We start from the raw sequence: 18,742 nt of genomic DNA, 5'->3' as shown, positions 1-18,742 counted from the left end.
TTTTCCAGTGGGGGTTGGCTAACTCCAGCTCCCCTGGTCAAATATAGCTGACTACTTGTTGTATGGTCCAGGTGCTAAAAATGTTTTTTATACTTTTAAATGGTCCACATGGAGGAGAACAACATACACTGGGGCTACTGGAGGGCAAAGGGTGAGAGGTGGGAGAGGATAAGGAAAAATAACTAATGGGTACTAGGCTTAATACCTTGGTGATGGAATAATCTGTACCAGAAAACCTCATGGCACAAGTTCATCTGTGTAACAAACCTGCAGATGTACCCCTGAACTTAAAATAAAAGTTTTAAAAAAAAACAACTATGTAGACCAACACATACAATGTTATAAACTAAAATAAGAAGAAAAAGAACTTTCAAAGAATATTACATGACTTATAAAAATTATATCAAATTCAACTTTCAGTGTCCATAAAGTTGTTTTATTGGAACACAGCCATGACCACCCAGTCTTTCATGCATTGGCTGTCACTGCCTTTGAGCCACAAGAGCAGAGGTGGGTAGCTGACACAGACTCTATGATCTCCCAAAGCTCAAAGTATCAACTGTCTGGCTCTTTACAGAAAATTTTGCTGACTACTATGGAGCTAAGCAAAGCTTTGACAGATATTCAGAATAAAAATGAATACAATTTTAGTATCCTGAAAATTTGGAGCTTCAAGATAGGAAGAAATTGAAAAAGAAGGCAGAATTCTGTCAGAATTCTATCTGTCAGAAGGTGACAGATACCCTCTCCTAAGAGCCAAAGAAATGCAAGATCCAATCAAGTGATGTAATAGCCTAGGTCGGAAATGTAAGCTTTGTGAATAGACCTGGAATTTGTGAACTGCAAGACCCAGTAGAGCAACTTTTTAAAAAATTGTTCAAATTTATTATTTTAAAAGGGGGCTCAGTGTGGCAACTGGAAGGAAGAGCAAAACCACTCAGAATGTCCACAGCTATTCAACTCCTGCTCAGCTGCAATCTCCAGTTGAAAAGCTAGTTGAAAAGCCAGCACATCAGCTTAAAAGGGTACAGTCTCCTTAGTAGTACACAGTAAATAGTAAGCCTGGATAAGCCCAGAGAAGATTGAGGAGGATAAAAAAGAGAAAAGAAAATATAATATATTAAACACATTATATTAATATCTGTGTTTAAAAAGAAATCTCTACATATTTGGAATATTATATATTATTTGCAATTTTTTAGACATTCTGTCCTTATTAGAGATAGAAGTCTGGCTTGTGATTGAAATTTAAAATGATTTAGATTGTGACTTCAAGCAGAAATCTTATTATGTTTGTATGCAGTATTTACATAGTTAAGAAAACTCAGATTTCAATATGTTAAGTCATCTGATTTCTCTTTTAATTGTCTAAGTTGTTTGACAGACAATATCATTATAAATTTTTTAATGTACACTTAAACTTTTATAAATTTAAGATGTAGGAAGTTTCAATTATTTGGTCTGAGTTACAAAAATAATTTCAATGCAATAACTTGAATTACTTTGCAACCAGTTTACTTACACCCAGCAAATGTAAGCCACGCCAGTAAATCAAATTGGCATAAATAGCACAGAATTTATTCATCCAAAAATACCTATTAAGTAGTTACTTGTACTGTGTCTAGAATTCAATGTGACACTGCATATTCGAGATGAATGATAATGTCCCTGCCCTTCAGAAAACTAAAGAATGGTGGAAGACAGAGATAATTAAATCACTAGAGTAGAAGTATGATAATAGTATAAATGGAGTGTACCATGAAATCACACACGCAAAAAAAAGGAAACAAAACCCAACATCAAAAGATCACAGAGGACTTTCTGGGTGAATTAAAGCTTACGTGGAATGCTGAATAAAAATGAAGAATCCCCTAGGCTATAAATAGATCACATTTAGTCAGCTTACAAAGAACAAAACAAAACAAAACAATCATGAGGAAGAGGATGATAACTAATCACCAACAAGTGATAAGGCTGATTGAGATACTGGCATGTGAGGATATTGCAAGATATGAGATAGAAAGGAAGACAGGGTCTACTGTCCCAGGAACTTTGTAGAATATTTAAAGGATAGATTTTCTTCTAAGGGTAATGAGAAGGTTTTAAATATTATTTTATTTCTTTAAACAAGAGAGTAACACAGGTAAGGTACCCTTGACTGGAGTAGGACTGGAGGCGAAGAGACGAACTCAAAGGCTTTAATAATAATGGTACTGGTAAGAAATACTGAGGACAGTAGAATCCAAAAATGAGAAATTCAAAGAGCAAGGTTTATTAAATCACTTGTGGAAATAATTTCAAATTAATTTAATATTAATTAGAAAATAAATATAATGGACACATTTTTTGATAAATGAGCTGCTCAGTTCCTAAAAGGTCAGCATGATCTCAATGCAGTCCATGGCTGCAACCCCAAACCACAACCTTTGGCCACAGTTACTTGGATCAAAAATTGTCTTTGGAAATAAAAGCAGCTGTGACATTTGTTATACAGAAAACTTTTGACTTGGGTGGCCTGGCTTTAACAGATGAGCAAATCCAGTCAAATTAGAGATTTAAAGATTCCCACTAGTAGGCTGTAGACTTTGCAGCTGGAAGATTATGCACCCTCGGGTTGTGGGGTGGACATTTTCAGATTTTTGCAGGCTGATGACTCAGTCTATTTGTAGAAATAGGAGGACAGGGCAGAGCAGAGAGAAAAAAGGAAAATGAGATGAAAATCATATAGTCCCTGAGAGACTATCAGAGCAGCTCAGCTCCCAAAATCTTGCCAGTTGCCATGAGGTTAAGTAGTCCTTTCACTACCATCCTTGGATTTTGTGAGGCCCTTCAAAGTTTTACAATTTACTGTCCTTGATCTAGTTTACATGGGTTCCGTTGCTTGCAAACAAAAAGGCTCTGGGTAGAAAATGCAAAGAACCATTAATGATATAGATAAAATACTATACAGTTAGAAATTTCTTTTACTCTACCTACAAAAGAAAATATTTTAGCTTCTCCTTGAATATTTTCAGTTACCAGACGCATAACTGTTTCTGATTACAATCTATCCCATTTGCAGAATTTTAGATATTCACAGCTAATTCTTTTTATTATGATTAAATTTATCCTGATTCCCATTTTATTTTTAAAGGAAGAGCTATGACTTTTGCTTGTCTCTTTGTTTTCCTCATGCCATAACCTCCTTCTCTTAAGCAGAGTGCCTAAAAATGTTTTTTAAATTATTATTTGCATTTCCCCCCTCAACATATTAACTGAAGCAGTTTTTTACTGATAGAATAAAATCCCCCTTATCTCAACCAAGAAGGCAACTCCATTTAACAAATATCATTTAATATATATATTTTTTGTTAGTAATGTGTTTCTCATGTATTTGGTTTTTGGCCAAAATGTAGCTGACAGTGCAACTTTGTATCATAATGTTGGTGAGGGGCATTTAACTTTCTGAGTAAAGTTTCAGAGCTCAGTTTCATATCCAGTGTTACCAACATCTTGGTAGAAGAAAGGGATTTAACAAAATGAAATGTTTAACCATGATGGAAAGGGCATTGGATAAAATGTTCAAAATGCATTTAGGTATTGAAGTAATGGTTACTTCAATAATGAATTGAATTATGGTTCAATTGATTATTAGGTATTGGTTCAATTCAATATTAGGTATTGAATAATGGTTACAAATGGCATCACAATGTTTTAATATAAAAGGATGACATCACAACAGTTTAGTATAAAAGGATATCCTATAAAGGTACTCACATTCTCCAAAGATTATGATTGTAGAATTTATCAAATTTATGCATATATTTTTAAATAGCTTGTATATTCAATTCCTTTCTTATCCTATTCTTTAGGCCTAGGTTATTTAAAAAAGCACAACCTAGAAGATCTCAAATTTATGCCAAATTAAGTGCTGGTAGATTATACTTAGTTACAGATTTTCTGCAGTAATTTTCCACAACTTCAAATTTTACACCTTTGAAAATTTGTGAATTTTGGAGGGCAGAAACTGAATTTGGGTGCAAAAATTGAATGAGAAATAGTTCTACAGTTATGAATATGTGAACAATGAATTAGAACTTATCAATGTTATACCAAAAATCCTCTTTGATTATAATGGTTTCTAAACTCACAAATCAATCTATCTATCTATCTATCTATCTATCTATCTATCTATCTATCTATCTGTGATAATTTGTGAAATTATCAGGAAATATATATATATTTCCTGTCACTGTCCCATCCTAGTAAATTTGCACAATAATATCGTATTTGTCTTTAAATTATCACTCCCTTGCTAGGTTTTTTTTTTATCAAAATTAAAAAAAAAGAATGGGTAAAGAATATGTTATATATATATACAATAGAATATAATTTCGCCATAAAATCATGAAATCCTTTCATTTACAGCAACATGGATGAAAATGTAGGTCATTATGTTAAGTGAAATAAGCAAGGCACTCAAAGGCAAATATTGCATGTTCTCACTCATGTGTGTGAGCTAAAATTTTCCTCTCATGGAGGTTGAGAGTAGAATGGTAGTTACCCAAAGCTGGGAAAGGTGCATGTGTAAAAAGACGGAGATAAAGAGAGGTTGATTAATGGGTACAAATATAGAGGTAGGTAGAAAGAATAAGTTCTAAAAGTCCATAGCAGAGTAAGGGGACGACTACTGTAGTTAACAAAAATGTATCATATATTTCAAAATGTTAACTAGAAAAGAGGACTTAAAATGTTCCCACTACATAAAATCAAGAAATGCTCAAGGTGATGGATATCCTAAATGCCCTGATTTGATTATTACATGTTCCATGCATATAACAAAATATCACATGTACTCCATAAAGATGTACAAATATTATGTATCAGGAAAAATATTCTGAAACACTATTAATGCATTTTCTCTTTTGAAAATAATATTGGTGGCCGGGCGTGGTGGCTCACACCTGTAATCCCAGCACTTTGGGAGGCCGAGGCAGGCGGATCACGAGGTCAGGTGATCGCGACCATCCTGGCTAACACGGTGAAACCCCGTCTCTACTAAAAAAGACAAAAAAATTAGCCGGGCGCGGTGGCGGGCGCCTGTAGTCCCAGCTACTCGGGAGTCTGAGGCAGGAGAATGGCGTGAACCCGGGAGGCGGAGCTTGCAGTGAGCTGAGATCGCGCCACTGCACTCTAGCATAGGCGACAGAGTGAGACTCCGTCTCAAAAAAAAAAAAAAAAGAATATTGGTTTCTTTTTACTTTTTATTCTTTTAAAAATTACTATGAGGGACCCTAAAGACTAATAATTTACTGTTAAACTTTGAGTTTCAAATTTAACTCAGAAATTCATAGCAAGGCACGCTTTCAAGAGGGAAAGAACTTTTCTAGAAACAACCCAAGTACACTTTATATACATCAAGAACCAAAGCTGAGAAGACAGTTCATGAAGTCAGAAGTGAGAGCAGATAAAATAACTGCCACCCAAGAACTGTTTCAGAAGTAGAGGAGAGAAGCAAGAAGATGAGAAAAAAGAGAGTAGAGATGATATGCAAATGGCATGCTCCCCACTCAGTATTGAAATTCTGGAGCGGGAGAAGATGGAGTAGTTTGAAAGATTCAGGTTGATTGGAGAAATGGATAATTAGGGGGAGGTCTCCTGCTTCCCTCAGTATAGTCCTGGCAAGTTCCAATGTCTTCAGAGAAGTTCCCATTTTAGCAGGTGCTATGGCCACCATGAAACAAGAAGGTTTCAAATATGTGAACAATAAATTTGAACTTATTGTTATAGTAAAGATCTTGGATCATCTTGGATCATCTTGCATTATAATGGTATATACATATATATGTCTCAATATAGCAAAATAGCCTATATTGGGTGAAAGTTTGCCTAGTTGAGTGGACATGAGAGCAGCCTCAGATGGTCTTGTACACTACAGCTTAGAGTATTAAATGTGTAATTGAAATTTTCAGGACAATGGATGGCAAAGAGTATGCACAAGAAGTTCTGAGAATGCTGGTGGACTTCAAGAGGACTGGGTTCAGGAAAAGTGGGTTCCAGAGTCTGGGAACTCTTGATTATTGGCAAAGGCCAGATCTACAGTCACCAGCAGTGGATTTCAGACAACACTTGAAAGACAAGATGGTACCCACCATATCTCAGTGGACACTAGGTCATGATGCTCAATATCCTGAAAGGCAGAATCTCACTGTAGCAGGTGCCATGAGATCAGGTTGAGACACCTAAAATGAAGAACATCTAACTCAATAACACGAAAATGCATACATTTCTCTCTCCTTCTACATACTACCTTGGCAAGGAAGGAAAGAAAAAAATTCTTAAGTAAGACAGAACGACCCCCCAGCAAACACACACACACACACACACATACACATACACACACACAAACTAGTGAGAGTGTTTCAAACTAAAGGAGACTGAAATCTCTTTTATGACATGTGTTGCTTTATATGAGGAAATGAAAGTTCAGGAGCAAGAAGATATTCATCATAGAAAACAGGAAAATTTACAGGAATTTATTTTCTTTCATTTTTAGGAATTGTGTGAAAATTTCACTGGCTATAACTATAACTTGGCAAACTCCTTATCCATCCTGCCTTTGTTGTAACTGTGTATATATCTACCTTTTCTAAATAAAACCAGAATATAACACAAGGTAACATCTAGGAAGAAAGCATTAGCAATCTGTGCTATTAGCCACTTCATTAAATCAGACAGGTCATAAAAAACAAGCAAAGCCAGATTTTCAAATTTGTTCCTCAGATTCATTTTCACACATCATCAAATCTAAGTCTTCAGTGAATATATGAGTGTTATAAATATAGGCAGCAACTCAGCCTGCAAAGAATACACTATGAGAATTAATTACCAAAGCACTTAAAATTCATCAAAATCACAACAAAGCTGACAACTATTATTTACTTCCATATCAGATTAGTTGAAGATTAACATGAAACAAGATAAATGTATCATCTGTTCTGAACTATCTACACAGTAATCATCTCTGGCTCAGCGTAATTTCCAAATTTCATTCTAACATACTCATGAATACTTAATATTACATATAGCCTGTACTTTTATCTGAAACTTTTACGGTGCTTTACCATAAAAGTAATAGCTTTTAATTATATTTTCCAAACCACTCGAATGCCACACTAAGAAATTGCAACAACCTTACATTAGATACCAACAAGTATCTTTAGATACCGACAAATACATTAGATACCAACAAGTATTGTTTCCCCAAACATCTTTATTACAGAAAATTAAACAATTAAAACTTTTCCTTAAAGTTCTAAAATTTTAAATTTTATATTAAAAAAGATCAATTTATTCAATTTCCCACAGGGATACCAAAAAAAGTGAATGGCAAATTGACTACTGAAGATTACCCAATTAGTAATAAATTTATTGAGTTTATTGCAGATTATTCAATTAATATATGCATGTGTGCATATATATAAATATATGTAAATACATACATACATAAATATATGTATATACATAAATACATATAAACATAAATAGATATATACATAAACATATAAACATAAATACATACATAAATATATAAGCATAAATACATATATACATAATATATGAATATTTCATATATTTCATATACAAAAATATATTCACATATTTATGTATATATGTATATATGTATATACAAATATATATACATGTGATATTTTGTTACATTCATGGAATATGTAATAATCCAATCATGTATATATGTATAAATGTATATACATATATATATACACACACATGTGATATTTTGTTACATGCATGGAACATGTAATAAATCAGGGCATTTAGGATATCCATCACCTTGAACATTTCTCGATTCTATGTAGTAGGAACATTTTAAGTCCTCTCTTCTAGTTGTTAACATTTTGAAATGTATGATATGCATATATACATAAATATATATACATAAATATATTTATGTATATATGCATATCATATATCATATATGTATATATACACACATATATACAAATATACATACATAAATATACATATATATAGTTTTGAAGAAAAATAGAAAATAACTTCACCATTAGAAGATTCTCTCTGAAATGTGGTAAGGAGAAGAGGAAATGAATTTTTTCTTTTTTTTTAGGTTAACATGACATAGCTAGAAAAACACGCTATATTTCAAATATACCAGTTAAGACTGATGGGAAAGTAAACATTCTTTAAAATTCATGATAAGTTCTCCACCAGTTACTGACAGCTTTATAGTTTTACATGAGTAAATATTGATTTATTAAGTATATACTCTTTATAGAATACAATATAGCCCTAAAATCTGAGTGGGAAGCAGAAGGAGAAAGAATTTCAAAAGAAATGAAAAATAAGCATCTTCCAATGAAGCACTTAAATATATATGATGTTGTAGGCAAAATGAAAAATTTAATCTGGAACATTTGTAGAGAAACCAGCAACAGAAGATAATTCCTTGATGTGTTTAAAGTGTAAAAAAATTCTGCTAGCTAGGACAATTATGTAGTATATGAATTTCAGTATTTAAACATTTGACTTTTCCCGTTATCTCACAAATCCTCCCCACTGGCAATGGAGACACCATATCCTTATTCCAACACTTACAAGTAAAAAAGAGAGAGAAATACAAGAAGAGAAAGAGGTAAGGGAGAAGTGAACAAAACGAAAGTATGGCCCTAATTACAATCAAAGGCATCAAAAAATACAGAACTGAAAAATCAATTATTCCTTACTGTGTGCCTTTGCCATGCAATGCCAAATAAAAGAACTGAGTGTACTTGGATTCCCTCTTGCCCCTCACACCAATGTTTTGTGGACCACCTACTTGTCTAACCTGATACCTGAGATGCCTCCCTTATGACTCTTGGTAAAGTTAGATGTTCTCTATAGACCACGTATTCTAATGTCAACATGCCTCAACTAGAGTGCATATCAAGACGTATTTTAAGAATCCCTTCTTCCTATTAGACTGTTCATGAGTCCTTTCTTTTACCAATTTTTCCAGGGCCTGTCACCATGCCTGGACTGCCCCATGTCTGACCTCTGCAAATGTTGAATCAGAACAAAAGATGAACTCTAAGGGAGAAGAGAACTGGCTGGCTATAAGGGATCTCAAGATGTAACATTTTCTTACTGAATCTTCCCTAGATCGGTGCCTTCCCTGCAATCTTTTGGGGTTAAATATTTGATTTTGCTCTGGACACTAACAGTGGATCAATTTCTCAAACTTAGACTCACATTATCCATGTTTGTAATCTGATGATAAGCAAAATCCCAAGAAATGAATAGCAGGCTTCATAGTATAGTAGGTAGGAGCACAAATCTTGAATTGAATTGAATCAAATGTTACCCCAACTAGGTTGTAGTGTTAGAAATTTATTATATTCCAATGAACTTGTTTCCTCCCTTGCAAAATAAGCATAAAAATAATCACCTTAATAGTTGGTTGTGAACATTAAAAATGATACGGTATGGTGAATACATAGCACAATTACTGCATATTCACAATAAAGAACAAATGTTGATATTTTCATGACAATATTAAAGAAAAGAAGTTGTAGATCTTGATAATCAATCCATTCCTCCATTACATGCATGTTTATGGGTGTCAGACACTATTCTTAATACATGGATATATTATTGTACAAAACATAATGGAGTTTAGGTTCTAGTGCAGATAGAGATAAACAATAAAAATATACAATAAATATGTTTTATGTAACAGAGAGAAGATATATGCTTTGGAAAATATAATAGAGGATGTTTAGGAAGATTGGAAATGCTGAGGATGAGGGAAGGGGGATTGCCATTTTAAGTTGGGAAGTCCCAGTAGATATCATAGAGAAGACGCTATTTCAACAAAGACTTGAAAGAAGCGAGCATGTGGCTCTCAGGAGTAAAAATATTTCATCATAGAAAACAGCAAATACAAGGGCCCTAAGGTGTAACATATTGTCTGTTTTGTGGAACAGAATGGAGACTGGTGCAGATAACGTGGAGTGAACTACGGAAAAGATAGTATGAGGTGAAGTCAGAGCATGAGCCATGTCCATGGGTCATTCTAAGAATGTTGGCTTCTATTTGGAGTAAGACAGGTAGTCTGGAAGGTTTTGAGGGCAATAATAACAAAAGTTAAGGTTTAGCATCACTTTGGCTGCTGCGTGGAGAACAGACCATAGAAGGACCAGGGTAGAATCACCGTTTAGGATATGTAGTTAGAGGACTGTTGTAATAATCCAGATGAAAGATGATGCTCATACCAGGGTGGCAACAATAGAGGTGGCGAAATGTGGTCAGATTTCTGCATGGGTTGAATTGTGTGAAACAGAGAACTCAAGGATGATTTCAAGATTTTATACTAATCCATTGGAATTGAATTGTCATCAGTTAAGATGAGGAAGACTCTGCGGGGAGCAGTTTAGAGATGAAGTCCAAGAGTTCTACTTTAAGACATGTCAAGTGAGATGCCTATCAGAAATAGAAATGGAGAGGTTGAGTAGACATTTGCATATATATGTCTGAAGGTCAGGGGAGAAATCTGGGCAGGAAATACACATTTGAGAGCCTTGGCCTACAAAATGATATTTAAAGTCATGAGGTTGGGTGGCATTTGATGAGATCACCAAATAACCAAGGTCCGCCTTTGCAGTATTCCAGTCTTAGGATGTCTGGAGAGGAAAAGAAACCAGCAATGAAATTTGAGATGAAACAATTGATGTAGGAGAAAAACTTGATGTGGTTTTCCCACAATTAGCATCAATAGCATCATAAGAGACCTTGCTAGAGATGCAATCCTCTTACCCCACCCATGCCATAATGAATCAGTGGGGCCCAGCAATTTGTGTTTTAATAACTTCCAGGTGATTCTTATGCATGCTAAAGTTTAAGAACCACTGCTGTAGAGGGGCAGTAGAATTTGGGGTAAAAATGTAAGAACTTTCATTAATCTCCTTAAATGTTAATACAGTGTCACTGAACCTCTTTGAGGAATCACTCTACTAGATACAGAACTAAGTAGTCACTTATTGAGCTCAAACTCAAGCACTCCACATTTAGATGCTACCACACTTAGATTAATGTTTTTACACACTCTCCATTTCTTATTTTCTCATTTTCCATTGCTGTTAGGCGTGATTGCTTAGAATAAGTTTTATTACCTCAATTTGATTTCACTAACTTCAATTTCTTTCCATTAAATCTGATTAAAGAAACTCAAATTTAACTAAAGTTTCAAACATCCAGGGATAATTAGCATTCCAGAAGAGGGGTTTGTTTATCCGCATGAATTCCCACAATGTGGAAAAACAGAGGTGGGAGGGGGGGGAGAGAGAGAGAGAAAGAGAGAGACCAAGAGATATTTGTGTTTATAGCCTATTTCAGGCAGATTCTACACTTCTCACCAACCAACTCCTGTTCTCTTGCCCTATCAAAGCAAACAAAACCAAAATAAAATGACAGTTAACAAGGGAATAAAAACACCAAGCCAGGGAATAAAGAAATAAACCTTTTGAAGTCTTCTTTAATATTTAAGTAGAAACATTTACCATAAGACTTAGCAATTAAGAATGAAAAGAACTATGTTTGATATCAATTCAACAAATGATTTGGGGAAAGTGATTTCACCTCTCAGAGTTTCTGTGTGTTTAATCATACAAATGTGTACAGAAAGTAAATATTCCCTGTAAACTCACTACAAAGTCTGGGCTTGGTCTCTTTTATGGGAAAATGCTTTGTCAGCTGAAGAACTAAGCAGAGATTAAACTATGCATCTTTTATTAAAGAAAGAAACTTTAGGACACAGAGAATTTATCAATTTTAAATTTTAAATAAATATAACTCTTCAACCAGGAGTTTAAAAAATATTTCAAGGGAAGATTGTATATATATATATGTATAGCCTTTAATAATACATTGTTGGTATTGTTTTATTGATACAAATGGAATATTCAAAACACAAATTCATATATTTAAATAATTAATTGTCCATACTCAAATATTGTTGCAGTTTAGAATTCTAAGCTATTTTGGCCTATTTAAATGAAAATAACATATAGAAGAGTATGAAATAGAATGACATACCCTATATCTATCATTAAGATTTAAGAAGTATTTTCGTACTGCTATAGTATATTTAGATCTCTCTTTAGGAAAACAAATATATCACAAAAACAATTAAAGTTGGTGCCTCCTCATTCATCTTTATCTCTTTCCCCAGGGGTGCCTGCTATCCTGAAACTAGAATCTATTATTCCCATACAAATTCTTGCACATTATATACATAGGTATATACTCATAAACAACACATATTATCATTGTGTTTAAACATTTGTATAAACAACTTACTTTTTAAACGTAACATTAAGTTTTAAAATTTATCAGTGTTGATACATGTTGTTAAATAGTCTTCTATTATAAGAATGAAACTATTTAGGCTCCTACATAGAATCAGTTAGGCTGTTTCCACATTTTTCCCCATATTACAAACAGTTCATTGGCAGGCATTTTCTTTTTTAATGAGTGCTATTCAAATGAATTCAGCTGTGGGAAATTGCTCGTGGCACATTCACATCTGACAATTCTGTTCATGGGATCCTCCTCAACAGCTGTCCCTACTAATGCAAGATAATTTTATGTAAAATTAATGTTTCCATAAGAAGGCCCCATGAGAGGAGTTGTCTTCTGTGGTAGGAAGTCAAGAACCAAATGAAAATCATAAACTCTAAGAAGAAATATGTAACAAAGTAAATCAGTTTTGGTGACTTCCCAGGTCATTTTACAGTTTCTATGCCAATTTGGAAAAGGCATTCTCTTCTTTTGTTGAAAAATAAAAAAAAAATAAAAAAACACTTGTGAAAAAATTGTTACTGCTCAACAAATAGTTGTCTTTCATTATATGAATTAGACAAATTATGTCTTTAAAGCAATAAAAAAAACCCTGCTAATAGTTTCTTGAATATTTGGCATTTTTGTGATCAGACTGCTGGACTAAAAAGACTTTTATTTCTTGAGTTGTCTTGCTCAGGAGTTGACTTATTCCAGGCTACAAGTGAACAATTCTGAAACCTTTATACATGTGTAATGGAATTGGACAATTAAGTAAATGGTGACAGATTCTGGGAGCCAGGCTTCTCATATTGGAGTTGGAAGTTATAGATAAGCAAGCTTTGAAGACTAGAATGATTGGTATATTACTGGATTAGGGTTAGAAACATCAGGATGAACTCATGTTCAGTTTAATATAGATGTAGATGGATACAGCAGTGGGCTGACTGGTGACTTCCAAAAAAAAATGTATCTATTGTAATCCCTGGAACTTATGAACATTACCTTAAATGGCAAAATATGTGATTTAACTAAGAATCTTGAGAAGAGTTTATTCTGGTTTACTTGGGTGGGACTTACACGCACACACATGTATCCTTTAAGACAGGGCAAGAGAGAGCTTTCGGACAGATGAGCAGGCAATGCGACCATGCAAGCTGAGATTGGGGTGAGTGCAGATACCATGGAATGCCTAAAGCCACAGGAGGCTGCAAGAGACAAGGAGTGCATTCTCCCCTAGGAGCCTTGGGAAAGGAGCATGGCTCTGCCAGCACCTCACTTTGGGACTTCTGGCTTCCAGTCTGTGACGGAATAAATTTATATTGTTTCAAGCCACTGATTTTGTGGTAATTTGTCCCCACAGACAAGGGACACAGGAAACAAACACAAATAGATACATAGAAGTTTTTATAAATATGTGCATATACAGTGGTTAGAATACACATATGTTTACTTTGCTCCATCTGCTGAGTGATGCTAGAAGTAATGGGACCCCAGTAACAAAGATAATGCTGACTAAAATAACCTTAAAGTTTCCCTCAGCTGGACTAAATTTTAACAGACTTCTTCCTGACTCTAGGCCCCTGACTTCTTTTCTAAAGCTTTTACCTTAGAAAATTTGTGAATATAAATATTTCTATGTTCCTTTGAGATATAAATTTTTAAACAGCCTCTAGCCAGCTTTATAGCCAGGAAAGTCTTTTTCAGGAATCTGGAAGCCATTCCTTTGCAATGTAATCATAAATTAGTTTCCTCATCTCCCAGGCTCTGGGAGGATGAGCCCCTAACTTCCTGGGGCATGATGGTTCAAGCAATAAAACTACCTCCAGCCATGAAGATCAGAGAAAGTTGGCTTTTCCACTGGGTAAGGAAAATTAGAAAACCAAAGTGACTTAGGATTCCCCCATCCCAGCTCTTAAAATTTCTTCTGCCATTTGTTTTAAGGAGAATTGAGCATAGATTAACTTGTGGCCTCTCTCCATGTCTGCAGTGGCCTTGAATGAATCTTCCTTTTACTGCTTTTACTGTTTAAATTTGCCAGGTGCAGTTTTGGCTTTGACAACACCTAGAGCCTAACTGTTGGTTTCTAACACCATTCTCCAATAAAAGAAATTAAAGATCCATGGAGAAATAGCTGATTCTAAGAGTGGGGTGGGAAATATACAAGACAAGCCTGGAACATTTTGTAGTGCCAGAAGTGATAAAAATAAGAGCAACATAGCAATAAATAAACCATACACCAACACACACATCAACACACACACAAAATGATGGGGTCTACGGAAAGGGCAACAGCTAATAGAGCTCCTAATGACCAAAGTGTGCACAATTTGAGCAACAAAATAAGGCAGAAATAAAGTATGTGGTATCCTGGAAGAGATCTTGGAACACAAAAAGGACCTTAGAAAAGAGCCAAAGAGATATCAATAAAGCTTAGACTTTAATTAATAATAATATATCAACATTGCTTCATCAGTTCTGACAAATGTACCATACTAATGTAAGATGTTAATAACAAGGGAGACTTGGTGTGGGTGTATGCTTTCTGTGCGATCTTCACAATTTTTCTGTAACTCTAAAAGTATTCTTATAAAAGCTTATTAAAAAGAGATCTTTATTTTTGAGTTGATTTTCTCAGCAGATAAAGAAATAAGATCCAGGTTTCCTACAAGAATGTTCATTCTCTTCCCTAGAACTGATGGGTATAATCCCCAAGATGAGAATGTGCTCATGCAGCATGGTCTTAATGAAGTGATAGTGTACCTCATGCCCAGTCTCCAGAGCAGTTTTTATGCAAATGACTTTTGCCATCAGGATGAAGAGGAGCTGTTCTAGCTAATGGGGCAGCCCCACATGCTTCCAGCATAGCTTTTGGATGTCTCTTTGAACATTCACTTTGTTTATAATTATCTGACTGTACCTAATTTGATTCTACATGAAAATTTATACAATTATGTAATTATTCCATTTTAATGTAAGACTGAAACAGACTGTAACCAGTATTCTTGAGATTCCACAGAGAACTGCATGCTTTTGCTATTAAAAGACCACTGTTGAAGTATTTGCATATTATCTCTTAGGAATTGATGAAATATGGAGGTTTCAAGCATTTCCATCAGCACACAATCATTCACAACAACCTTCTAGGTGCTTCTTTTCCATCTTTTCCTATACAAGGTACTTCCAAATCACCGTCATCACTACTGAAGAGTTCAAAGTACTGAGCTCAAAAGCAATCAGAACCTATAAGGTAGCATAATTCATAGTACAAAGTTTGGGTTAAATGCTTAAAGTATAGCAAACTATAAATAATATAACACCAAATAGAATATTATTGTCTCAATGAGGTAATGACTCATCAACTAAAACCACCTAAGATAGAACTTTTTGGTATTTGCTTTCTACTGGTACAACACTTTCATTCTTAATGTTTCTTACATCTTCACAGGTTTTAGAAAGAAAAATATACATTTTCAGCCTTCCACAATAATCAACACTTTCAAAAACTGAGATATACATATGCATGCTACACTAACATATAATACACAAGCATTTGGTTATATATGAACTCTCAACACAACTTTTCACTATTCCCTTTCCACAAGTGTTAACAGGATGCACTTTCTTTAAATATAAAGTGAAGAAAAATCAGAAATTCTGCAACCAATATTTTCCTTCAATTTTTGACTTTATTGTCTTCTGATACCACCATACCCTGACAGTTCTTGTTCTCAGGTCAGAGTTTCACCTGGGCCTCCACTAAGCAGTAAGATGATTATTCCACGTGCTAGAGTACAGTGGAGGATAAGATGAGGGTACCGCATGTCTAAAAATAGTGTTGCTGCTATACTGCTGCCAAACAAATACCCAAATATTCCTCCAGTTCCCATGCCAGTCCAGAATCCTGGTCCAGAATTTTCAAATCCTTGTCCTGCAAAAGGACAGTCAAAAACAGACGTTGCATCATGGCTGGAATTCTGCAGTCCTTTGAATGCAGAATAAAGACTGGGATTGGGGGTCCTGCTCAGTTGGTGAATTTCTGACAACAGTGGGAAATGCCCAATACTCAGAATATGGTGGCAGAGAATACTGACCATTGCTAAAGAACAGTTTATAAACTACAAAGTAGCAGCACCACAATGGTAATCGATCCATTGATGCCACAGGAATCTGCGGAGTACCACTAATAAAAATTATCTGAGAGGCCAGGCACCATGGCTCATGCCTGTAATCCCAGAACTGCGGGAGGCCGAGGCAGGCGGATCACCTTAGGTCAGAAGTTCGAGACCAGCGTGGTCAACATGGTGACACCTGTCTCTACTAAAAATACAAAAATTAGCTGGAGGTGGTGGCATGTGCCTGTAATCCCAGCTACTCAGGAGGTCGAGGCAGGAAAATCACTTGAACCCGGGAGGCAGAGGTTGCAGTGAGTTGAGATCAAGCCACTGCACTGCAGCCTGGGCAACAGAGTGAGACTGTGTCTAAAAAAAAAAAAAAAAAAAAATCATCCAAGAAAGAGGTAAAGCCGTGGTATTTTTCAGACTCTAAGTTTCTTCAGGCCAAATTCCAAGACCATACAACCTAAGTTATGTTCCAAGTCACAGGAACCTCTTTGTTCACACGGGTCTTCAGGAGATCCATAGCGTTCACAGCTCACCACCATTTTCCAAATTTGTGTGCAATATCTAACTCACTCTCACATTCCCACAGGGTCTTTCCAGTCCAGTGTGGAGCTTGTAATTACTAGAGGCAAATGCAGGCTGTGGTAGTGCATCCTGCTGTGCAGTTATGCCAGGAGCTCCAGTAAAAGGAAAGTCACTTCTACACTGTTTTAACATACATGAATTTCCCCACCATAGAATTACCATGTACCTCAAGGATAAATCTATTTTATTTAAAAACATTTCAGAAAGTCCCACTATCAATTGCCCAATTTGTCGATATAATATACCTCATCTATCACACCCACAGAGATCTTAGGTATAAGTAAAAGAATCTAATGAATTCACTATGCTTGGTCATGTCTGAACATTTATATATTAAAATACATGCTATTTATGCTATTTATTACGCATTTACTTTTTCTTACACTTTTTTTTTCTTACATTTCAGAGAGACTGGACTTTTAAAAAATATTTCCTTAGATGGATCATGTTTTGTATTCATTTAGATTTAGGAAGTAAACGAGCATTGGCTTAGAAAGCAATGCATTTATGGTAAGTCGTAGTAGTTGGGCCCAGAAAGTGTGAGGACCACTGGTCCAGAGAACTTCTGATTTTCTGCCTGTTTTCTTCTCTAACAGGGAAAGAGTTAGCAGGATATCACTTCTCAGTTCCTAATCATGCCCTAAGACTGGCAATGAGAAGAGTGGCAGATGCTGGACGTGGGTGTACTGGAAGGGAAAAGAAAATAATATTTTGCAGTACCTAGATTTTGGTGTTGGCAAGAAAATTCTTTGCCCGTGACAAACTGCATTTATCTTTTATGGAAACTGTGCTCATTTTATGAAATACACTCACTTTAAATTAACTAGAAACCAAAGTTATATTGTGTAAGTTTCAACTGAATTCCAATTTTATTACCCCAAACCCCTATTAATTAATTATACATTTTAGATAATATTGAATTTAATCTCAATCTCTCAATCTAAAACAAAATTCAGCACACTTCACTGTAGGGTAACAAATGTTAACTTATTGACTAACTTTTTCTCTCTTTCTCTCTCCCTTCCCTCCCTCCCTCCCTCCCTTCCTTTCTTCCTTTCTTACTCCCTCCCTCCCTTCCTTCCTTTCTTCCTTCCTCCCTTCCTTCTTTCCTTCCTCTTCCTTCCCTCCTTCCTTCTCTGTTTTTGAGACGGAGTTTTGCTCTTGTTGCCCAGGCTGGAGTGCAATGGCGTGATCTCCGCTCATTGCAACCTCTGCCTCCCTGTTCAAGCGATTCTCCTGCCTCAGGCTCCCGAGTAGCTGGGATTATAGGCATGTGCCACTAAACCTGGTTAATTTTGTATTTTTAGTAGAGACGAGGTTTCTCCTTGTTGGCCAGGCTGGTCTCGAACTTACTGACTAACTTTTAAATGAATCAGTGCTATACTGAATTTGAAGAAGTAACAAAGAGTTAGAGAAAAAAAAAGAAAGATAATTGGGGATTTGGGTGCAAGTCCACCATAATCTGTTGTATGGTTCTTTGACACTCTATAAAAATTCCATGTGACTAATATTTTAACCAGAAAAATAGGAATAACAACTGTTCTCTAGAGCAACCATAACCAGTACCTAGAAAATATGTAATAAACAAGGAAATGGACTAGAACACTAATGTGGTTTTCTGGCAAAGAACTATCCTTACTTAAAAATAGTAAGAAGAATATTCAAATACTTACTTTCCTTTAAATAATGAAAACTTTAATTCA

General features: G+C 35.2%; 1 protein-coding gene across 24 annotated transcripts in view; it reads right to left on the bottom strand.

Moving 5' to 3' along the window:
- LOC105473289 (PTPRF interacting protein alpha 2) overlaps positions 1-18,742 on the bottom strand; it is a 510,238-nt gene that overhangs the window by 276,083 nt on the left and 215,413 nt on the right. The window contains exon 2 of one of the 24 annotated variants that reach the window (XM_071071374.1): positions 6,132-6,221. The exons of the other annotated variants lie outside the window; for them this stretch is intronic. Coding sequence (XP_070927475.1) covers positions 6,132-6,134 — 3 coding nt within the window. The 5' untranslated portion in view covers positions 6,135-6,221. The remainder of the gene's footprint in view (positions 1-6,131; positions 6,222-18,742) is intronic. 24 annotated transcript variants of the gene reach the window in all.

Source organism: Macaca nemestrina, chromosome 10 (assembly GCF_043159975.1).
Source record: "Macaca nemestrina isolate mMacNem1 chromosome 10, mMacNem.hap1, whole genome shotgun sequence".
Classification (NCBI taxonomy): domain Eukaryota; kingdom Metazoa; phylum Chordata; class Mammalia; order Primates; family Cercopithecidae; genus Macaca; species Macaca nemestrina.
The sequence above is the reverse complement of the archived record's forward strand: the minus strand, read 5'-3'. Positions and strand labels throughout refer to the sequence as shown.